The sequence below is a fragment of the Hippoglossus hippoglossus genome, chromosome 6, assembly GCF_009819705.1.
Source record: "Hippoglossus hippoglossus isolate fHipHip1 chromosome 6, fHipHip1.pri, whole genome shotgun sequence".
NCBI classification, from domain to species: Eukaryota; Metazoa; Chordata; class Actinopteri; order Pleuronectiformes; family Pleuronectidae; genus Hippoglossus; species Hippoglossus hippoglossus.
The window spans coordinates 6,419,247-6,441,619 of NC_047156.1; the positions used below are offsets into that span (position 1 = coordinate 6,419,247).

Genomic DNA, 22,373 nt, shown 5'->3' on the forward strand with positions numbered 1-22,373 from the left:
GACAGCCTTACAGCTCGCATGCTTTGTGAGTTCACTGGTCTCTGCACGTGTTCCCTGCATGCTCCAGGAAAAAAGGGCAGCCAGCCGATAGACAAGATAGAGAACAGGTCTAAGATGGGATGTTGTCATCCCTTTGAAGTCTGAGCTACCTCCAGACATGGACTCCAACCAGACTCTCACTGCCTCGTGTCGGGCGGATGTGTGGGCAGGTGCTACGTTCACACCAGAAGATACGGACACGACACAGAGGGATAGATGGCAGGGAAATAACAGCAAAGTAATTAGACACATGGGAAAGGACACGGCGGAACACACACACACAAAAAAAAAAGAACAAAGCAGAACACAAAATCAAAAGGAACTGACAAGGGGGTTATATGGTGCACTGGGATGTGGTTGGAGAACTCCAAGTTCACCCCAGCAGACCAACAGCAACTCTGAATGACAAAATTAAAAGACTGGAACAAAATTAGACATTCCACGGATAAAAAAAAAAAGCACATGGGACATAAATGTACAAAATCAGAAGTGATTATAAAAGAAAAGGTGGGTTAGTCGGGGGAGGGGGGCTCCTCTTGTCGCAGACACAGACAGTAAAACAAAAACAGCAGCAGCCACACGGACGAAACGAGACCCTGGTCCTTGAGGCCCACAGCCTCCCCAGGTGTTCAGCTCCCTCTGGGTGGCGTTACCTGTGGAGGAGGGCCGAATGAGCTCAGAGGGCTGGGAGAGCTGGGAGAGCTGGGAGGTCAAGTCCTTCTCTCCCTCGGACTCCAGGTGGATGGCCTGGGGATCCACAGGCTGCAGGATCTGTTGGATCAGCAGGTTCCTGGCTAGATGGCCGTGTCAGCGTACGCAGCAGTGTAGTGTTGGTGGGTTGAGATGGAAGTTGTGTGAGAGATGAGGGCGGATGTTCAGGGAAAGTAGAGAAACAGAGCAGAAGAGGAAGAGGAAGAGGAGATGAGGGAAAAGACAAAAATGAGGGAGAGGTAGAGAGAAAGTTAGAAAACAGCAGTAATGAAAACTCATCAGAGGTGAGGAGGACGGAGGCTGCATGCACTACACTGCAAAAAAAGTCAAACCACAATAGTGAGCTTCAAAGATATATGGTTAAATCTAAAAAAATCCTTAAACCAAACCATAACTGCAGCACCTGGGGGGGAAAACACAAACAAATCTCTGGGATTTATCATATTAGTATTTTAAAGCCATAAATAAAAACTGGGTTATTTTTAAAATAGCAGGTTAAAGTGGGAACTTGAGGAAAAACAAACTCTTTCTTTTAAAACCACAAGGCAACAACCATCAAACCAAAACACACAAAAACGCAAACGCAAAACCACGCTCTCTGTAGGAATCCTCGAAAAATGAAATCCAAACCAGCCAGGATTAAAGATCCCACTCAAAGTTACTGCAAACACATCCACAGGCAGTTCTGCTGCTACCTTTAAATGTACCAACATCCTCTTCGTCTTTCAGGTGCTTCTCCAGCCAGAGGCCAGACTGCAGCTCTCTGTCCCAGGGGCAGTAATCCCCTTCTGTCAGCAGGGGGAGACAGAGGCCGCCCCAAACAAAATAAAATAAAAAATACATGTGCGTACACAAAGACAGTGGACATGGGAGGGGGAGGAAGAGGAGAGTAATGGTTGAGACAGTGACATGACACAGGTAACAGATTGAACGGTGCTAAAAACACACATGAGACTAGACGGGGATGTAAACACACAAACAGGAAACAACGACAACATATTTCCAGGCTACACAAGAGTGAAAATAAATTACCTTCGCTCGACTCCTCATCTTCTTCATACTCTTCTTCATCCTCCTCTTCATCTATTTCACCGTCCCTGCTGACTGCGTCGCCCAGAGCCTCGTCCTCCTCCTCATCACAGTCTCCCCTAAGTTTAGCATGGAGCTCCACCGCCTCCCTCCAAGGAACGCCACCGAGATCTGAGGGACTGGTAGCATGCTGCTCCAGATCCTCCTCCTGGTCTGGATCCTGGTCCTGATCCTCCTGCTCATCCTCCTCCTCCATGTCGGACTCTGAGCTACTGTTAAAAAACAAGAGAGTTCAAATACAGAGTTAGTACAAGTGAGATGTTTTGGCAGGAAACAGCTCGCTCCTGTTTCAGAGACTTAAATATTCCATTTTCTACAGGAAGGTACAAACTTATATTTTCTGTGTTCATCTTTACATGTGATGAAAGGAGTCAACAGAAATATGCACCACTTCTGTATCAATTGCTTTTTCATATATATATATTTGGGGTTTTTGGGGCTTTATTTGACAAGAAAGAGTTAAGTGTGAAAGGGGGATAGAGAAAGAACAGGGACATTAGTTGAACAGTACATTGTGTTGAAAGGGGAGAATGTTTCCTCTTTCATTCCCACTCTTCACCCTGAACATCTGTTCTCTCTCTATGTAACTGTGGTGAGTGGGTACGAGCTCCTGTGAGAAGTGTGGAACTGACTCACTGTCGCACCTTAAAGTGTCTAAATCAGCCGTAGCAAGTTCAAGAGTTTGTTGTAGTAGTATAAGTGAACTGCAGCTAAAAAGACTTAGAAGACATTCAAAACCAGCGTTTCTCTCTAATATTTAGCAGGAAACTTTTAAAATATGAAGAATTCGAAACAGAGTTTGGTGCATTTGTTAAAGCTGCAGCTCTTCTGGTTCAGGAAGCCAATATTCACTGTTCAGTAAGTGGGACCTGATCACCCTGTGTGGCTGCAGATGGCGCTGTCGCTCTGCCACATATTAACGACCTAAACGATGGATGGATTGTCAACATTTGTTCTTCTCCTCGTACCTGGAGCCCAGGTCAGCATCTGTGGCCTTGTCCAGCACGCTGCTGAGGTTGTGCTCTGCCAGCGTCTCCTCAGGCACCTCCTCCAGCTCCTCCTCCCTCTGCAGAGACAGACGGTAGTTCTCCAGCTCGATGCGCTCTGGAGTTCCACGCAGGCGCTTGGCCAGGCTCGGCTCCTGCAGCCCATTTACCTCCAGGGCTGAGAATCCCAGGAGAAGCGAAGGCAGATGAAAAAGAGCAACAAAGAAAGAGTCAAGTAGGAGCAACAGTCCAGAGCGGAGGAGTGGGAATCTGTAAATCAGGTTTCATGCACGACTGGATGTAAGAGCAGGATTAAGCTTTTCAAAGTATTTATGTCTCTAGGGAAATAAACTGGAGAAAACAAAATCCACTGAGTCGTGTGTTGTGAACACTATTGTGATTACAGGGAGAAATTCTCACAAAGTTGTGTGTGTGGGTGAAAATATCAAATCCATCAAACTCGTACACTTCCAAACAAGTTTGTTGTATTTTTTACTTTTTCTCGTTTACCCCCATTAATACCAAAGCAGTTTTGTGTTTTAAAAGGACAAAGCGACAACAACACACCAATTCAAGATCTATAACTGAATTTATTGCGTTAGATTTTATTCCTACAACAAAAGTTATCAACAAACACAAAGTTACTCTAAAGTTCTACTTCTACAGTTATAGGTACAAGGTTGGTGCCTTGCCTTTTTCCCGTCCTGAGAAGCAAATCTTAAAACTGTATTTTTGGAAAACTTTGTCTTTTTGGTGAATGTGAGTGGAATTAATACAAAATAAGTGCTTCACACAGTATAGTGCTCGTGTTGTCTCTGTACAGTTGCCCCCCCGATTACAGTTCTATAAGCAATGATCCCGTGTTAATCCCTCTAATAAAAGAAAGGTGTGACAATGAAAATGTGATATTTGATACTGTAGTGTGGTGTAAATTATATTATGAAGAAAAAGACTGTCTGAAAATGTGAGACAGATGAGAATAAATCTATTGTATTAAACTTAATGCTTTACCTTTCAACAATTGCATAATTAAAGGATAAAAGCGACTAGTTAGCTGTCAAATGCAGTTTGCACAGTTTCCATTATAGTCATATGTCTCTTAAATATTTTAAATAATGATAATCCTTAATTATATCATGAATTTTACTCAGGTTTTAAAGATTAAGATGAAAAATTACATTGTAATCTAAGTGATTCATCCTAAAATTACTTCGTAATTACTTGAAGCCATTATTTTCAACTTCCTATTACGAGATATGATCAGTAACAGGATGAGAGATGAGCCTTATTATCAGAAGATTATCTGGTTATTTTATTCCATGTTGTCTATATTAGGTAATACAAATAGTTATTTAATTTCATTATTACTATAATAATGTATTAATGTTGCAAGTGTTTATGTTGTTATGACACTATTTATGGGTAATAATTTTAATTTATGAAACTACACTTGCCACACATTGCAGCAGGCCAACACTTCACTTGTTTGAATTTTAGTTATTAATTTTCTATTCATCCTATCAGCCAACCCAGCTCTTTCTAGTCTATGTGATTATATTGAACTATAATATGCAAAGAAATATATTCAGTTAGATGCACTAGACTGAGTAAGAAAACAAGTCGGTCCGAGCAGTGGTGTGTGTGAGGGGCGGGAGGTCGAGGGATGCAGGGAGGACAGGGCAGCCGAAGAGGTGCAACAGAGGAGTGGAAAATCACAAGAGAACCAATCACAGGCACTGATTCAAGCAAGAGTCGAGTTCTCAGTTTTAAACTGCTCTGGTAGGAGGGGGGAAAGGTAAAGCTCACAAAAGCACTGATACAGGCACTTGATCACAGTACGGAGAGGTTCAGTCAGAGGGTGGCAAACAGCTTACACACAGAGAGAGAGAGAGAGAGAGAGAGAGAGAGAGAGAGAGAGAGAGAGAGAGAGAGAGAGAGAGAGAGAGAGAGAAAAACACATCACAAGGCAGGCTCGAAAAGAAACACGTCACACAGGAGGAGGAAGAGGTAAAAGAGAGAGAGAGCAGCCGGAGGAGGTTACATTCACAAAGGAAGTAAACTTGGCTCGTCATCAAAACACAGGCAGGAAAAAATATTTGACAATTAACTTAGGATATATCAATGATCAATGACAAATTTCTACCAATATTTTTGAGTTTTAAAAGTTTCCATATTGTTGCTTAATCAAACTGTAAAATCAAGATGAGATGCGGTAAATGGATAAAGTGGGTTTCAGGGTTTATGTTGCTGCCTGCGGAGCTGATCAGAAGAAACTCTGTCCAACTCTTTAATTATCAAGCCAAGAAAAACAAATAAAGTGAAGATGCACCATTCACTTCTAAAACGATTCAGCCAGAGCGCTGATCGCCTGTCTCGGCCGATCAGAGGCCATAAAACAGAGAGAATGCCGCATCTTCCAGGAATAAGAGACATTCACATGAGCATTCCGCAGGCTCAGTGAGGCAACACAAACGGCTACATCGGTACATTAGTTGGCAAAGAGTAAAAAAGAAACGAAGGAAGGTGGGAACGAGAGAGTCATGCTAGAGTAGGTTGAGCAGGACATTGATGGAGAAACAGCAGAAGAGGTAGATGCAGTAGGTACACAGGAAGGGAGAGTCTAGGGGGTTGCGTGCCACCTGGTGGCAGGTCCAGGAGAGCGTGCGGCCGAGGGTACGCAGAGGAACTCCCATGCCTGTGGCCAGACGGAAGGGTGCCACGGCAAGAGAGGAAAGTGGGGTACCTGAGGGCTGGAGCTCGGACGAGGGGGTCACCGCTGCCATAGCCCTTCCAGGGGCATCTACGGCCGACGTGGGAGTTTGGGGCGACTGGTTCTCCTGCGAGGGAGGAGAGAGGGATAATGTCCACAACAGGCAAGTCAACAAAATGTTCTTATCTTAGAAAAGAGAGGATAAAAGGTTCCCTCATCAATGCTTCTCTCATCTTATTTCACGTGCCCCTATGTACATAAGCATTGCCTTTTGAAGAGAAAGCAAACAGTACCTTGGCTTCGATCGGAGCTGGGGAGGGAGCAGGCCTCTTTCTCTGAGCATAGCCTGACAGACGGTAACAGTAGTGGGGCTTGCAGTAAAATTTCCCTGCAGAGAAAGAGAGGAGGAATAGGCAGAAATACTGAATGCATAAATAAAAGATGCACACCTCACAGAATGCACAGGCCGTATCTGTTGTTGCAGGAGCAGACTGTGTGTTTGTCATTTAGAATAAAAAGAAACTTCCTTTTGGTCTCATTTCAGTGGGAACGATGTCCCACGACAAATTCTGGAGAAGCAGCGTTTCTGTCTCATTGAACAATCTGGTGTTTGTCCTCGAAAACAATAGACACCTCACAGAGAGGAGGAATATGGAATCATGAGACTGCCCTGCGGTCAAAAGGAGTTTCACATGTTTGATGCCGTGTAGGAATTTAGTTTCAATATTGCATCTATAAAAGTTTTCTAACAATAGCATATTTTTTATAGAAGTTTGGTGAAATGTTGTGCTGTGTATGTGTTTGTTTCAGTCCATTCATTCCATTGTTCTTTGTATCAGCGGGTTGAGTGGGAGGTTGTGATGCACAAAACACACTGATCAGTGTGTTTTGATACGACCACTTGGAGGCGCCCAAGTTTAACATTGTTTCCAGAGGGGTTTTAAAATTCAGGGACTGATATGACACTTTCAAACTGTTTGGGTTTTTATTATTGAGCCTGAAATAAGTTCAATTAGTTTTGTCATATATCTTACCATCCTCCACGTCGAAGGCGTAGGAGGACAGACGTAGCGTGGTGCTGCAGTAGTCGCACTTGAAGCAGCTGCGGTGGAAGAACTTCCCCTCGGCGCTCAGCCTCTCCATCACGTAGACGCGCTTTCGACAGAAGAAGCAGACGTCGCTGCCGCCGATGTTGACGGGGAACTCTTTTCTGAGGGAGCCCTGCGGAACGATAAAGCATTTAAATCAGTCCTTGGAGGAAAAACAGTCAAATGAGAGAACGGGGAGGGAGAGGATTAAGTGCATTAAAGAGAGAGAAAATATTATCAAGATCACAATCTCACCAGGCTTCTGTTAATGTTTGCTGGGTATTGAGCTATTTTATAATCAAATTAACTACATCACAGCGAGTCTAAGGGTTATTTCTCATTAGGGACAAGCATGAGCAGTAAAGACACGTTTTTCATCCCCACAAGGGAACGCAAACTTCTGTTACTAGTCGAGCAAACACACTCTAAAGGTAAAGGGAGACGGATCGAGGTGCAACCGTGACAGGAAACTAACACACCAACGTATCAACCACGGGTCAATACACAAAACAACACTCTCTGCGCAGTGACGGCTTTGATTCACGCAGCTACACGCCGTCGTCCAGCGCTTCCACTACATCCTTACCAAATCCCTCTTCTCAGGAGGGGGCTTGGGGACGTCCTGAGACTGAAGCTGACTGGCTATCTGCTCAGCCAGTGAGCTAACTCCCCCAGTGTACATCCGCACATAGCGCTATCAACAGCATTAGAGGAGGGAGGAGAGAAAAAAAAGAGAGACAGGTGAGCAAACATTAGAAGATGATGGATGGAAAAAGAAAGAACATGAAAAACAGATGGAGGAGTGTGTGCGGAGGTCAGAGTGGTTTAACGGGGTGGGGGGGGGAGGCGTTCACAAACAGTCGCGTCTGACAGGTCGTTTAGATGTGACAAAGCAGTGTTTACATGCTCCAGTGATCAAGCGGTGAGATGTGCAGTCGGGCCCCAAAAGAAGAAGTGAGAAAACCAAACAAACTGTGGCTTTAGAAAAACAAGTTCAATACGGATAAAATAACTCCTCAGTCAAACAGGATATCCCATCAGCTCCGAGCTGCATGTTAACAAAGAGCATTACTGGATTTGTGACATCAGGGAAAAAGAAGATTAACTATATTAGTGCTTGGAAAGACAACAGCGACTTAGAAGATATGTGCTCCTGAAATAAGTAATACTGTTCATGAAGAATACTATAGTACTAATATATATAATATATACTTTAGTAATACTAGAGCCCAAACTGATAGTTGGTAGGACGATAAAAATCGGCCGATATGAGACTTTTGCAGACATATCGGTATAAAAATATTTCACATCATGAACAATGAAGACATGGGCATTTGTTTATATTTTATCCCCAAAAAATGATTTTCTTAATTCAAGCTCTATAGATTTGAAAGTATATGTGTTTTCTTTTTATTTATAGTTTTTTATTATAGAGTTTTTGGTTAAACTGTAAAACATCAAGCCTCGATTACATTTAATAACTTCTACAAGTTTACAACTTCTAAATGTATGTATCGGCTGATATATAATATGCGTTTATGGCAGTCGGCTTCTGTCCCCAAAAGATCCATATCGGTCAGGCTCTAGTGCCAACACACTGTAAGACACATGCATTTTTCATTCACATGCACATGCACACGCACACGCACACACACACACACACACACACACACACACACACACACACACAAATATCATACACATACACACACAGGCAATCACTCTGCACTGCATAATTTTAATGGTTATTATCTGAACTCAGGGAGCAGTCAACAAATGAAACTGTACATAGTTTAAATCCTGAATGACTCTACACCAGGATTATATTTAATATTCTATTAAAACTCAACATAAAATGAGCTTTTTGATCCTCAGTGTGAGAAGAATTGAGGTCACATGTGGCCTGAGCAAAACAAAGCCATGAAATCACTCTCACTGCGGATGAGATTTCAGCTCGCTTCACTTCTCTGTGCTGAGCTACAGACCTGCTGCCATTTCAAAGTTGTTGCTCCACCAGAGCTGGAACTGAGCTCGTCAACACGGGAGTTAGACTAGATGAGATTTATTTATTTTGTTTTGCTGCCAAGCTGCTCTTCAAATCCAAAACAACAAAATATCTACGGGAATCCTAATTGAGTTCGAGCACACACCCAGCTGAGAATATAATGATATCACAATCACAGGAAGCTGATTACTCACACACACATATTTGTCACAAACACCATAAAACAATTGACATTTACGTCTCAAAGCAGGTCTCCAGTGAGCTCAGGCAGTGTTAAGCAATTATCACAACTCGCAACGATGCTTCTTCCTGACAGAGGGGGTGCAGGTGTGTTAGCATCGACACACGACATTCCTCGGACGCATGGCGACACTACCTGTCTGTCGGAGGGAGACGGGGGAGTACCGGGGGGAGTCTGGGCTCGGGCCAGGTACCATTGTTCCATAAAGAAACGTGAGGGCTTTTTCTGAGTCTCCACGGAGGAGGGGGAGAGGAGAGGAGTTAGAAATGTAGTAAAGTTGAGCAAGAAAGAAAGTTTACCACAAGACTGATAATCAGCCGTCTTCATTAAGGGATAAGTTTCACCTGAAGTGCGACGGGCTTGCCCTCCAACTGAGAGACAAGCTGCTCGGCCCTCTCCTGAATGCTAAGCACATATAAGGGCATTTGGTCATCGGAGTGCAGAGGCCTCGCTGACTCCTGCAGAGAAATAGATGATTCCATCACCAGAGGGACGTACGAGGAGGAAAAATGTTTTCATTCTCTGTCTTTTTAGTGCTTTTCCAAACACCAATCTCTCTTCCAGAAAAAGCCTGTCATCGTGGCGCATAACATAGAAGGTTTTGTTAGCCATTGTTTTCATAGCTCCAGCTGACAGTCTTTAATTTGTGTGGAGATGTAAGCCTGAGTGGGTAAACTGTGCCCTGCAGTTAGTGAGGATATGTTGCAGAAATACCTAACAAATCAACAGAGTGCACTCGAGATAAATAAACAAGAAGTGAACAAGCTTAAGTGATGTCCTTAGCTCAAAGTGAAAACATGGACGAGGGGTTATTTCTCAGAACGACATAGGGGGGGGGGGGGGGTGATGCGTTAGTCCACAGCACCAGAGAGCGAACCTTTCTACTGGAGTCAGGAGAGGAGACTGGTGAACCAGGACCCCCAGTGGGGCCTCGGGACAAGTGCCACTGCTCTACAAAGAAACGGGACGGCTTTTTCTTAGGCTCCATGGAGAGAAGAGGGATAGTTAAGAGAAGGAAATAGAAAGTGCAAATGCATGTTGTTGTTTTTTTTTTAATAAATGCAAAGTAAAACCATAGACTGTATATAAAGATGAAGCAAAAAAATATCCTGCATGTCACCGCTGCTATCTTGGACATTCGATGTTTCTTAGCAGTGGTCGTAGTAGCGAGATCCCCACAAACGTGAGTCCGTCTTAAATGCCAATCGATGCTTCAGCCCATTTTTATGGCATCAATACCTCCTCATACGCTCATAATTTATGAAACCACATTTAAATTCACTACATCACGGCAAAGTTGAAAAATGCCCTATTTCACAATGTCAAAGAAGGAGGAAAAACTATTCCTGTATCAGCCCCCTGATCCAGATTTGCACAACAAAATGTTTTGCTTTCCTCCCTGACCCATACCACATCCTTCCACCTAGTTTTGTGGAAATCAGTTCAGCAGTTTTTGCGTAATCCTGCTGACAATCAAACAAACTCAGACAAAAAAACTAAATAAACTTACCAGATTTACAAAAATCTGTGTTATAAGAACAACCTAAAATGACAGAAATCATCTTTGAGCAAAAATTATTTTTCGGTGCACCAGGTGCCAATCAATATGTTTTGGCTTCACTTTGGGGAGCAGTGATGTTGTCCATCTTTATATACAGTCTATGAGTAAAACTAAAATTACTTGGAAGCCGTGTTCACACAGAAACGTCCATGCATGGTGTTCACCTTTGGTGGTTTGTCAGGTTTGCCCTTAAATCTAGAAATCAGGCGGTCGGCCCTCTCTTGTATACCAGGGATGTGAATGGGTCCTGGGTCGGTCAGGTGCAGGCGTTCCCATTCCTGCCAAACAAGCTCCATTGAGACCTGATGCCGAGCGGGTGAGCGGCTGAATGCTTTCAATGCCGAGGCTTCATATAGGGAACAGCCTGGTTTATTCCATACAGATGTCTGTTTACAGCAACTCTGACCATTATCTCATTAAAAAATTCCAACCACAAACAAAAGCAAGGGCAGCAACAAGCTGAATTCACATCCATGCAAACAGGCCAACACTTTACCCCGTGTTTCAGAGGCTTCTCGTAGTATTCAAGCTCCTCTTCCTCTGGACTTTTACTCACATTCTTAAAAGGTAGAAATGAGCAGATGTGCTGGTATTAATACTTTGATTCAAGCAGAAATAGGCTGGAACAAAAAGCTTTCGAGCTTTGGAAAAACATCTTGTTAGAATTCCTGACACTGAGTTAAAACGACCAAAGGTCCCCTGAGTCGTTATTTATTTACAATCTGCCACATTCCAACAAAACACCTTTCAGTGTATAAACAAGCAGCTCTTCTGATAATAACCCACACACACAAACAAACACACACACAACCCATAAACAGGAAAGTAAACAAGACGCGAGGTCTCCAGAAAGTTCACTTGGGAAAATGCAGCATTGTTTTTATCTGTGCTGCACAGCGCAGAGCTCGAACCTGAGGTGCAGCAGACATGATTAGGAAGACTGATGTGGGAGATAAAAACAGGGAGTCTGGGGACACTCGATGGGTTTATGTCAGGGATGGACACACACACACACAAACACACAAACACACAAACACACACAGAGACTCGTGAGTCACCTCTGAGTGGAGAGAGAGCGAGGAAGTGGAGGAGGAAGAAGGGAGCAGAATGGTTTTCTTTGGGCAACTCCGAGCGGCCGAGCCGGACAGTTGTTCTGCACCACTTCTGGCCTTCAGAGACGAGGGACAGGAGAGATGATGAGGGTGAGGATGAAGACGATGAGCTCGGTGCTGAGATGAATGTTTATATTCATTATCTTTGTCAATCACAGTCGGATAAAACATTAATGTGCCACCAAAAACATCGTAAACCAAGAGAAGTTATAATTAACGATATTTGTATGTATCATCAAGATCAAATTAGTGATCAGTTCAGTTAATAGATTTAGTTTGGTGTATTCCACTTCACAGTTAAGTTCCTTACCTGTACAATACAGTATTAGCAATGGGTGACACACTGGTGAGCACAATTCCAACCCACAAAGCAGATACAGTTCGACCTACTTATCAATTGGTCAATAATATCGGCCGATATTAAATTTCACGGACACATCAGTGTGAGCATTTATGTTTTCCAATAGTTTCTATGATATCATTTTCATAGAATATTTGGTTGTTCTATAATTCTATTGTTATTTTATTGTGAATTAATCCTCTTATAAAGTACTTTGTTAAGAAATGTACTACACAAATACAGATTATACTACTACTACTGCTGCTACTGCTACTGCTACTACTACTAATAATAATAATAACTATTATTATAAAATTATTATTAATATTATCTTGTTATTACAATATTCCCAAAAAGTTAAAAGTAAAAAATCAGTGATTTACTTTAAGAGAACAAAGAAAATATTAAATACTAAGAAACTCAATTCTAACAACTAGATGCAGAAGTTGATCTTTTACTGAGGCTGCACAAGAGAAGTGTAGCACTGGCCGTTTTTCTTTGTACTGCATGTGCACCTATAAGCAGAATAGATCAACTGTATCTACAGGAGGGCTGCAGGGAATCCTTCACATGAGCTCACCTCATAGAAAAGTGGTGGACAAATGCAACAAGAAGGAGGGGGAAGGTAGACATCATACAAGAGGACAACCGTTCTGTTTCTCACCTAATATTTAAAACTGTTCTTAAGAGTAGAAATATGATTGTAGAGTTTTTGAATACCAGTAGCAGAAGAAAAAACATTCAACAAACTTGTGAGGTCTTAAGAACGCACACAATATATTCTGGAGAAAGAAAAGCTAAATGTAAACAGAAGCTGTGTTTGTTTAGAAAGAAAACTCCACAGGGGGAAACTTTAACTGTCTAAATACTGCAGACAAAAAACTGGCTGCACAATATTATGCAAATGCCATTTTGCATTTTGAATATCACAGCTATGTGCAATCATTCCTTTACATTAGCCTCTTCGTGTTTAATGATGCATTGTCACTACAAAAAACACAATTCAATTGGCTGTAAATGGTCTTAAATTAAAAATTTGAATAAATTTACTTAAAACTGAGGTAAGAAAAGGGCCAAGCAGAAGCTAAATCATCTTATATTTGTGATCTACTTGATTTCTTCTAAGTCACAAGATGTTGCCCAACTTGAGAGATGCTACCTTCCCTTCCCCTTTCTTCTGGATTGGAACACCAATCCATGCACGTCTGCAGGGGGGTGAACCTAGATTTACTGGGGGTGTGCGAGGAGCTGAACTACCAGGCCAGCGTACCTGCTCCCCTTTCCCGGGCAGCGTCTGACCCTGGACCATTTCTTTGTAGCGAATGCTCAGCTGCTCCTGCTGCTGTGTGCGTCTCTGAACCGGGAGGGGAGAGGCAGGGAGGAGAGAGAGACCATGACGGTGGTTCACTCTTACATCTGTCTCTCTCTTGCTTAGACATAAATACTCAAAACTGCACAGCTACAGGTACTTGACGGATAAGTTACACACACACACACACACACACACACACACACACACACTGTTTTGTTAACTACGCAACACGTCTCCAAACACCTGCACTTCTGGGTTAATTCCATCACATCGGACACTAGAGATCTGCAGTGTCTACAGCACCAGTCAACACAAACCAGCTTTCCCCTCGCTATGACACACCACAGGGACGTACGGTTAAGATGGTCAGTCTAGCGGTTAGTCTCTAAAGGAGGGGATTCGGGTCAGGGTCAGTTCCACTCTTTACCTTCCTCCACGCTGGAACCGGCGCCAGGCGCACTGGGTCTCTCACAGAGCGTTGGGGTGGGGAAGGGGGCAAAAGGCGATCCAGATTGGGCAGCGAGTCCCCCTTTGTGGGCCCGGGTAAAGATGGGTGACAGCGAGCGTGGCCAATGAGAGGGCCAGAATAACCATGCAAGGCATCATGAAAAGGGTCCATGATGGGAGATGTAGGCGAGGAGAGAGAAAGGGGAAGTGAATCAGGCGCACAGTGGTCACAGCGGATGGAAAATGAGCGTTCAAAAGCAATAAGGGAAATGACAAAGGGTCATAAGGAAATCATGCTGGGAGAAGTTGTGAACCATTCATAACCACGCTTAAGAGATATTACAAAAATACACATCAAGCAACTGCTTCACTATTACATTTTTAAATCCTTTAATCCTTCCCCACAAAACCTCAGATTACTTACTATTCAATTTTGGACTAATAGAATCATATAATCAGGTACTTTCATAGACATCTGGTGGCAAAAGCAATAAACCCGAATATTTTTAACATAATCTTACATTCAATAAAAGAATAACACCAATTTAGAAGCAGCTATCTTAAGTCATTCAGTAACAAGAAGTTTTTTCTCGGACTGGAACTTCTCAGACTCGTCTTTTCTCTCAATCCACAATACGACCTAGTGTTCCAGGGCCCACGTCTCCCTCCCACCACTCTGTCCGTCCTCGGTGGAGAGAAAGCAGGCGCTTGGCAGAGCCCTCAAAGCCCAGTCAGCACCAGGGAGGCCGCCCACGTGACCTCGGAACAATACCCGGCCTGACCAATATTAGCATTCTGCATCTGAGCTCATTAATGCACGAGGCCTACATCTCGTCCCCCGAGAGACTAGAGGCCCTGTCGCACACAACGTGAAATCTGCATGGCCATCAAAATATTCATTGTGAGGAAAAACAAACCACAATGAGAGAAATTCTCTCAACCACATGAACCACGTGATTTCCTCCATACCTGTCGCTTGAGTCCGCTAGAATGGGCCGGGGCGTTCTCCTCAAACTTGGCGAGCAGCTGGGTGGCCATGACCTTGACTTTGTAGCTGTTCGCTACGGCAGCAGATTCCACTTTTCTCTCACACAGAGCGGGGATGGACGGCCTGTCGTCACGACTGGTCCTGGATAATTCCTCCTGAGGAGAAAAAGGGAAAGAGGTTTGGGTTTTTTTGCCTGCTGTCGTCAGTCTAGTGGGATTAATTAGTCTGTTCTGGTCGGGTTGACTTCTCAAACTGAAACACTACTCACATCTTCAGACTGACTCGTCTTCCTCCTCTTCCCCAAACCGTCGACGTCCTTCTCTTTTTTGTCCTGTTGATGACACCATGAGTTATTTTGACTCCAGGCAAAACAGGGAAATAGTGAAGTGACGTTTTTGAGGTTTTAGGAAATCGAGAGGAATTTTTCCAGACTCTGACCTTTGGATTTCGTTTCCTGGATATCGCTATGCTCTGACCGAGTTTGCTCAGGAACGAGATGGGAGACTTGGTGCTGGATATCAGTGCTGCCTTCTCCTCAGGGCTCAGGTTGTGTTTATCTGAACATAAATCCACCAGGAAAATGTTAGGTTATAAGCTAGTGAAAATGTTTTTGAATCCTCTCAGGATTCCGTGTAATTATGTTTTCACAGCATCTGTCACAAGACAATACTTTTGTAATTAAAGGCACCTCCCAACAAAGATGACAGAACAAACAGTTCTACTGTATCACCCACTCTCACCTCCGGGTGGCACTGTGTCCTTGAACATCTCATAGAACTGGCTGAGGTACATGACCATGGAGAGCTTGTCTGGCTCCACCACAGAGGACATCTCCTTGCCAGTCATACAGGGCGAGATGCCAAATTCCTTCTCCGCCACGTCGAAGCCCAACTGGTTGTTCTTCTGCTGGTCTCGCTCGTCCAGCGAGTCAAAGTCACTGAGGGCAGGAGACGGAGGGAGAAAGAACAAAAGACAATGTCAGAATGAGACGGGACATGATAAGAGCGCTAAGTGAAATGTCAAAGATAAAACACAACGGCTTCATATCAATGATCATAATCTATGTTGGTCCGACATATGTAAAACAAATACGCATGATCACATTACACATTCATTTCAATTCAACAGATTCAGCAAACTTTGCAACATTTTTGTGCACAGTGAGAGGTGGTCATATTTTATCTGAGCCGCATGACTAAGTTACACCATATATTGTGCTTTAATATTGTGATATAAAGTGAGTTTTACATCACAAAAGTCCAATTAATGATCTTGGCTTGATTTAGAGCCCGGCTGATATGGGCCTTTCACAGACTTAGCTGTATCTGCATTAATGTTAGCTGATACAAAAAAACTTTTATTTTACTGAATAAATACTGCAGAAGGGATGTACTTTTATGTTAATATTTAAGTTACAACAAAAAAAACAGTTCTACATGTATTTGTTTTTCCTTTTATCTATAGTTATTTACAATAAATTCATGGTTAAACTGTAAAGTATCAAGCCTCAATAATATTTATATGTCATAAGGGTTTGATTACATCTTTGGAATCATTACCATTTAAAAAAAATATGTATATCACCCGATAAATTAGTATCTGAAATGTTTTGCTCCCCAGTATCTGTATCATCTGCCCCATTAAATCCATATCAGTTGGGCTCTATCTTAGGTATTAGTAGGAATAATGTTCCACACACTTTGCTTTCAATATCTTCCTCCGATGACTCTTAAGTATGTCGCACACAAAGTCTATGAAATACACAACAAATATCTATCTTGAAAAAGAGGGAACAAATCTATATTTTCCAGACACAGCTTTCCAACAGTTATGGACATAACAGAGAAGCACTTGAGCACAGCAGGCAACTGTACATGTTATGGAAAGCTTTACTGAAAATGTCATTACACCGCAGCTGAAAACACAATTAACATGCCTCATCAATACACGTCAGCTGCACATTCAGTCCATTTACAGGCATTAGCACTGGAACACCACAGCACAGAGTGGACCCTCCACTCAGCATCAATCTTGCACACGCATACACGTGAACGCAGTTTTCCCAAGGTACCTCCACCCACCACCAGCCTCCTTCCTTACCCCCCCCTCCCATCATCATCTGGCCAATCAAAAGGAAGCGGAGCACGACTGCTGCAGCGCTTGGTAAAGGTCAGGAAGGACACAGAGACTAATAGCTTGTAATGTTAATCGCACGGGAAGCAAACTACATTAGGCAATGTGGATGGAGACTGTGCTTTTTATGGTGTGCGTGTGTGCATGTGTGTGCGTGTGAGGCAGTTATGACTGGTAGCTGTCACCTCATTTACAGTGATTTATGGTACAGTCCAAACCCAAGGTCCCAACCAGACAATAAACATCATTTGCAACCAACACACTCACATAAACTCAGCAGGCCGCCCGTTCCAGCCACCGCAGCAGTTTTAACCCGTTCACGCTCTTAACCACACTGCGATACACTCGGCAGAGATTGCTTTTAAGTCCACAAATTACCATCTGTAATAACCTCCGTTCCGTGCAGTGTGTGATCCTGCACGTCGTTCAGATACTCACATGAGATCCGGTCTGTATCGGTGGATGAGGGCACACAGGGCCAGACCGCTCTTCCAGGACATTGTCAGATCTGTGACGTGGACGTTCCTGTAGCCATCCGTCTGTCTCTGGCACCAGTTGAGTAGTTTACTCGATCGGGCGATGGATTCTGGTACGACAGAAGGAGAGAATTCAACTCTGTTAGGTTGAACAGAATCTGCATTAAACACGGAAAGATATTCTGTTTCTGGAAAACACTACACATCTCTTGCTGGGCAATCTCATGGCCTTGGTCAGACAAGATTTAGCAGAGGATTATAAAGTGTTGCCATCCATGGACTCATCATCCATGTTAGTACAAGTTTCAACCAGCCAGTGAAGAAGTGTTATGAACCGTGACATGTCAAAATAAAATCTGACGTAAGTGGGAGAAAAGGATGCAAATGAGAGGTTAGGAGTGGATGCACCTTTCAAAACAGCAGGGACATTAAGTGTTGGATATAACCAGGGAGATTATCAATGATCCAGTTAGTACACGCACAGGAATTTTAAGTTCCATTCCAGGATTCATTCATCCGTGAACACACAGCAGGTAAACTTTAAAAAACAGCTTAAACTGTGAGGAATCCCTGAAAAATCACACCATGCATGTGGACTTCATGTTACCTGGCAACTGCTTGTCAAGCAGGCACTTTTCTAGAGTGAAAATAGTTCATTGTTACATTTCAGCAACAGTGATTGCAGCAAAATCCTCCACTGATCAATAAGCACATCGAGGGCCGTCTTTAGATAAAGTAATGAAATGATCAAGAGATACAAACCATTCCGGGCCAACTTGGGTGTCGACGTGTTGATAACATTCTCTATTTCAATGCGCATTTCCCGCGACTCCCCGGTATCGAAGAGATGCCGCATCTGCAACACACGCAAAAAGACCACATGTGTGAAATACCACACATGGAGTTTTACATGAACAAAACTTCTCATTTCATACAGCGGCCCGATATCCTTGACTTGTTACTGATATTATAAATCCATGTGTACAATGAAGCAGTAACAGGCTCCGTTCTGCCCCGATATTAACATCCATTCTGAGAGACCTGATCACAAGTTGATGGCATTAAAATGTGTCTTGAGTGTAATCTGATCTCACTTCCCTGCTCTATATGTATATGTCACAACTGTCATTTGTGTTTGTGAAGACCAAATTATGTTGTTTTTACGCAGTCTGATTTTACAGTTGTGTCGGTTGACAATGTTTGTGTGTGTGTGTCGGTGTGTTGGCATGAGCGAGAGAGAGATAGAGAAAGAGAGCGAGCTGAGTCAGGAGAGGTTGAATGATTGAATGTGTCCGTAAATGAAGAAAGATTTAAAAAATGTCGTCATCATCCGTGTATCATTACACCGAGAAGATAACAGTTACGCTTCGCTTCATTGTGAAACTAAAGCAGGTCAGAGGATGTCAGCTGAGTAGGTGGTCCTTCGTATGTGGTAACGTGTGAAAACAGTGAGGCTGTAGATATTGATATTGGTTCATATTCTCACCTGGCTGGGCTTGAGGAAGTTAAGGTTGATGTTGGGGTAACGTGTGGTCGGGTCCACACTGTAATGATTGAAGTTCTTGCTGATGTTTTCTGGAGTGGTCTGGGGCAGGAGACGGTAAATACTCTCCCTAGCGGACGGAGGAAAAAAATGTTTTATGAAATGAAAAACACTTTCAGTTCAAGAAATGCTCTGAATATACATAAAGAAATCAGAGTGTTGTTATTGGAGAGCACAGAGAGTTACTGCAGGACAGAGGAGTCACATTCCATTCAGTTCTATTGAGAGGCTCTTATCCCATTAGTACTGAGAGAGGTGGGACTGATGCTTCACGTACATGCACATTCCCTAGTAAAACACTTAGAGATAAAAGGGTGTGTTTGAAGAGAGGAAACGTGTGTGTGTGTGTTTGTGCGCAATAACAAAGCCGTGTTTTTGGTGTGTACGCACACCCTCACCTCTCAGCAAGCACCTCCAGGGGGGGTTTTCCCTGAGCCCAGCTCTTCACCATCCAGCCTGAGTCCATGGCTGCCAGGAAACCTCGAGCAATGCCAGTGCCCATGGGCCAGAAGGGCTGGAGATGAGAGGGAACACAACATTTTATCACCAAATATGGCCACAGCAGAATGAAAGATATGGAATCACAAAACGGGTGCTTGAATATGACACAAGAATCAAACAACTTGAACTTGAGGATTATAAAATAGTAAAACATGGTCTATGTTGTATGTGTCACCTCCAACAGGCTGTCTCCCACCAGCGCCACCAGCAGCTCGTGGCCATTGCGCTGGCGCACCATGGCAGCGTTCTCAGAGGCGTACATGCAGGTGAAGTCGAACATGGCTACATCCGGCTGGCCGTAGTGGTTGATGGCAAAGTCCAGTGTGGGCAGCTGGTGGTTGGTGGAGAAATCCGCAGCTTCACGGGCGTAAGACAGCAGCGCTACCTGGTCTACGTTCGCTCTGGACAGCAGCATCTCCGTGTCTGCATAGTCCTACAGGAGAAACCAGACAAAGAGATGAGATTAGAAAAGAGGAAATTAAGATAAGAGATGTGCAGAGAAATCACAAAAATCAGCAACTCTAGAAATGCCTCCCTCCGCATATGAAAGAATTGTGTTTGCAGCTGTGGCAGAATGAGGATGACGAACTGATGATGGGGCAAACGTTTGTTCGCAGACTGACAAAAAAATATCAACGTAAATTTCACTTGACTTATCCCAGTGCAGACTGAAAGACTAACCCCCAGCAAAACTGTACTTTAGACAGTTGTCATTTTGATGTGAGGACGCACAAACTATACAACTGATCTTAGGTGAGATATATAAAATTCAGAAACCTATGACTGGGACAATGGAATATTCGAGGAAAACACAGGAGAAGTGTGATGTGGCAGAGATTAGTCTGTCTTCGAGGTGCAGATGTAACTATTTCTGTCCTAAATTCTTGTGGCACAAGAGAATCTGTAAAAAATAGCACCGATGCACAAATGTAAACAAACCACAAGGAAAGCTGTGGAGGGGAAAATATGTTAACTAGAATGGGACACAGTAGAGCGCATTCCTCCACCAAGGCCCAACAGTCCCCTTGAATCCAGTAAAGCTCCAGCAAATCTCACACGCTCATAGATATCACTCCCATATACATGCCTGGTTTTATTGTTAAAGATTCAATAAGTTATAATCTTAAAGTGACTCTGTAGGACTCTGTAACTTGACTGTGCTACAAAGAGGCAGAGAAACTGGAGTGAACTGCGCTGTTCACATCTCTCTCCCACATGTAGCATCAAATCACTGCATGCTTTCATTGTGACATGTTTTCATAGAGGGTGGTGAGAGGCACATTCTTCCATCTTCAAGCTCCCTGGTTGAGGCTGCCAGGCCTGGCCAGGCCAGACCGGGCCAGGCTGGTGGTGATGGTGGCTGACAGGAAGGGCAGGGCAGTGGAAGATATGAATGGAGGTTGTTTTCGTTGTTTGACTGGACCCGTGTGGACCGCTCTTATTCCAACCTTTTCCCTATCCACTTCCAAGCAGCAGCACTGAGTCATCTTCCCTGCTATAAAAGGATCTGTCTTTGACTTCCTATCGAAGCCCAGTTGCAGTCAATTGTGCCTTTTCATTAACATGCGCCTGCTGCTCTCAAATCCCCTCTGGCTCCACAGCTCAGCGTACAGCAAAAGCTCATTAATGTCATCAGCTCAACATGAAAACAAACACAGACGTGCACACACATGCACAGGGACACCAAGATATGTTCAACAAGTGGGATTATGTAAGACAGACAAACGTTGCTGAAGAGAAGTGACGACTGTGACATAGCTTTACAAAAACGCTTGTTTTACAAACATTAGAGACGTATGATGCTTTTTCAGTTTTACTTTCCTATAGTATGTTATATTGGTAAAAAGGAGCTTGTCTTCCCCCACAGAAAACACTGCTCCTGTTCTCCTGAAACACCTGAAACACCTCCTCAGTAACAGCCCGATACTTCTGCATCATTGTAGTGCTGCGTCGTGATGCGTTGTAAATCTTTTAAAGTATTCTGAACCTGACTATGAGCATAATATGTCTCTGATGTCTATGATGACAGAAATGCGCTCTTTTCCGTTTCCTGTGGAATGTGGCCAGGGACAGGACACTACGAGTCTGCTTGTGTTACCAGTGTCTTCCTGGATACTTGGCTTGGTTAGACCATTAACCACACCGCGCAAACCCACAAAGAGAAAGAAAAAGAACGAAATAAAAGAGAGATAGAGTCAGACTTGTTGATTATCAGCCTGTACGTGCGTACAGCCTTTACATCTAGTACAGAGACACAGAATGAGATTCAACAATTGTCTCTCAAACACAAACACACACACAAAGTTCTGGGCTTTGATCACTCACATGCAGAATGACTCCTTTCTCCAGCAAGCTCAGCTTTTTGGCAGTCATCACAAAGTAGTGCGTGTCATCCTTGTAGTAGACAATGTTTTCCAGGTCAACACCTAAAAGGGACCGATAGAGACACGTATTGTTAAATACCAAGAACAATCCTGCTCCTTATTGCCACAGCTGACTGTCATGTCGCATTTGGGGAACAGGAGTGGCAATTACGCGACTCACAGCACATAACCAAAGCCCCGAGGGACATCGTCATGTCAGCAATAAACCGAACAAGCTTGGCATCCAATCTGATGTTGAGCATTTTAATTGGATGTGCTGACAAATTCAGAACTGTGTTCAGAAAGACAGATCATTTGTCCTATTTAGCTTTTTATTTGGTATCCATTACATCTTAAACCTAGCTGGAGTTCTTACAATTACTAATACCAACAAATAATCTAACTATTGTTATGTAGGATGATTCTGATTCTGGTTCTTGGGGAAACAGATTTTCAATTCCAATATGGTAAAAAAGGTTTAGATAACAAAACAATTTTTATTCTTTTAAGAAGAATAAAAGATAAATATATATGTATATATATTTTAAGAACAAGCAATCAGAACCAACATTTAAAAAAAAAATTCACTAGCACCTGGCATTTGAAATTCCACTCTAATTAGAAACAGAGTTTTGGTTCCTAACCCTAATCTTGAAGCCTTGTATGAAAAATTCAGAATAAGTAAAAACATGAAGTCTATTAAACAAGGCCGTGGCATCTTGGAGCTG

At 43.2% G+C, this 22,373-nt stretch overlaps 1 protein-coding gene across 4 annotated transcripts in view; it reads right to left on the reverse strand.

The window, feature by feature from the left end:
* The window catches only part of mical3a (microtubule associated monooxygenase, calponin and LIM domain containing 3a), a 60,976-nt gene that overhangs the window by 21,858 nt on the left and 16,745 nt on the right, over positions 1-22,373 (reverse strand). For 2 of the 4 annotated variants that reach the window (XM_034588301.1, XM_034588303.1), the window contains exons 7-34: positions 21,608-21,708; positions 19,458-19,715; positions 19,180-19,295; positions 18,725-18,851; positions 18,001-18,094; positions 17,846-17,875; positions 17,201-17,348; positions 15,370-15,566; positions 15,068-15,186; positions 14,898-14,960; positions 14,611-14,784; positions 13,622-13,723; positions 13,153-13,236; positions 11,489-11,599; positions 10,927-10,989; positions 10,595-10,708; positions 9,747-9,851; positions 9,214-9,327; positions 9,005-9,100; positions 7,210-7,317; positions 6,570-6,756; positions 5,829-5,923; positions 5,569-5,662; positions 2,808-3,003; positions 1,783-2,051; positions 1,446-1,538; positions 693-833; positions 150-212 (exon numbers count right to left, since the gene is read on the reverse strand). In XM_034588301.1, the coding sequence (XP_034444192.1) occupies positions 150-212; positions 693-833; positions 1,446-1,538; positions 1,783-2,051; positions 2,808-3,003; positions 5,569-5,662; positions 5,829-5,923; positions 6,570-6,756; positions 7,210-7,317; positions 9,005-9,100; positions 9,214-9,327; positions 9,747-9,851; positions 10,595-10,708; positions 10,927-10,989; positions 11,489-11,599; positions 13,153-13,236; positions 13,622-13,723; positions 14,611-14,784; positions 14,898-14,960; positions 15,068-15,186; positions 15,370-15,566; positions 17,201-17,348; positions 17,846-17,875; positions 18,001-18,094; positions 18,725-18,851; positions 19,180-19,295; positions 19,458-19,715; positions 21,608-21,708 (3,462 nt within the window). The remainder of the gene's footprint in view (positions 1-149; positions 213-692; positions 834-1,445; positions 1,539-1,782; positions 2,052-2,807; positions 3,004-5,568; positions 5,663-5,828; positions 5,924-6,569; positions 6,757-7,209; positions 7,318-9,004; positions 9,101-9,213; positions 9,328-9,746; positions 9,852-10,594; positions 10,709-10,926; positions 10,990-11,488; positions 11,600-13,152; positions 13,237-13,621; positions 13,724-14,610; positions 14,785-14,897; positions 14,961-15,067; positions 15,187-15,369; positions 15,567-17,200; positions 17,349-17,845; positions 17,876-18,000; positions 18,095-18,724; positions 18,852-19,179; positions 19,296-19,457; positions 19,716-21,607; positions 21,709-22,373) is intronic. The other 2 variants (XM_034588302.1, XM_034588304.1) reach the window with 2 other exon arrangements.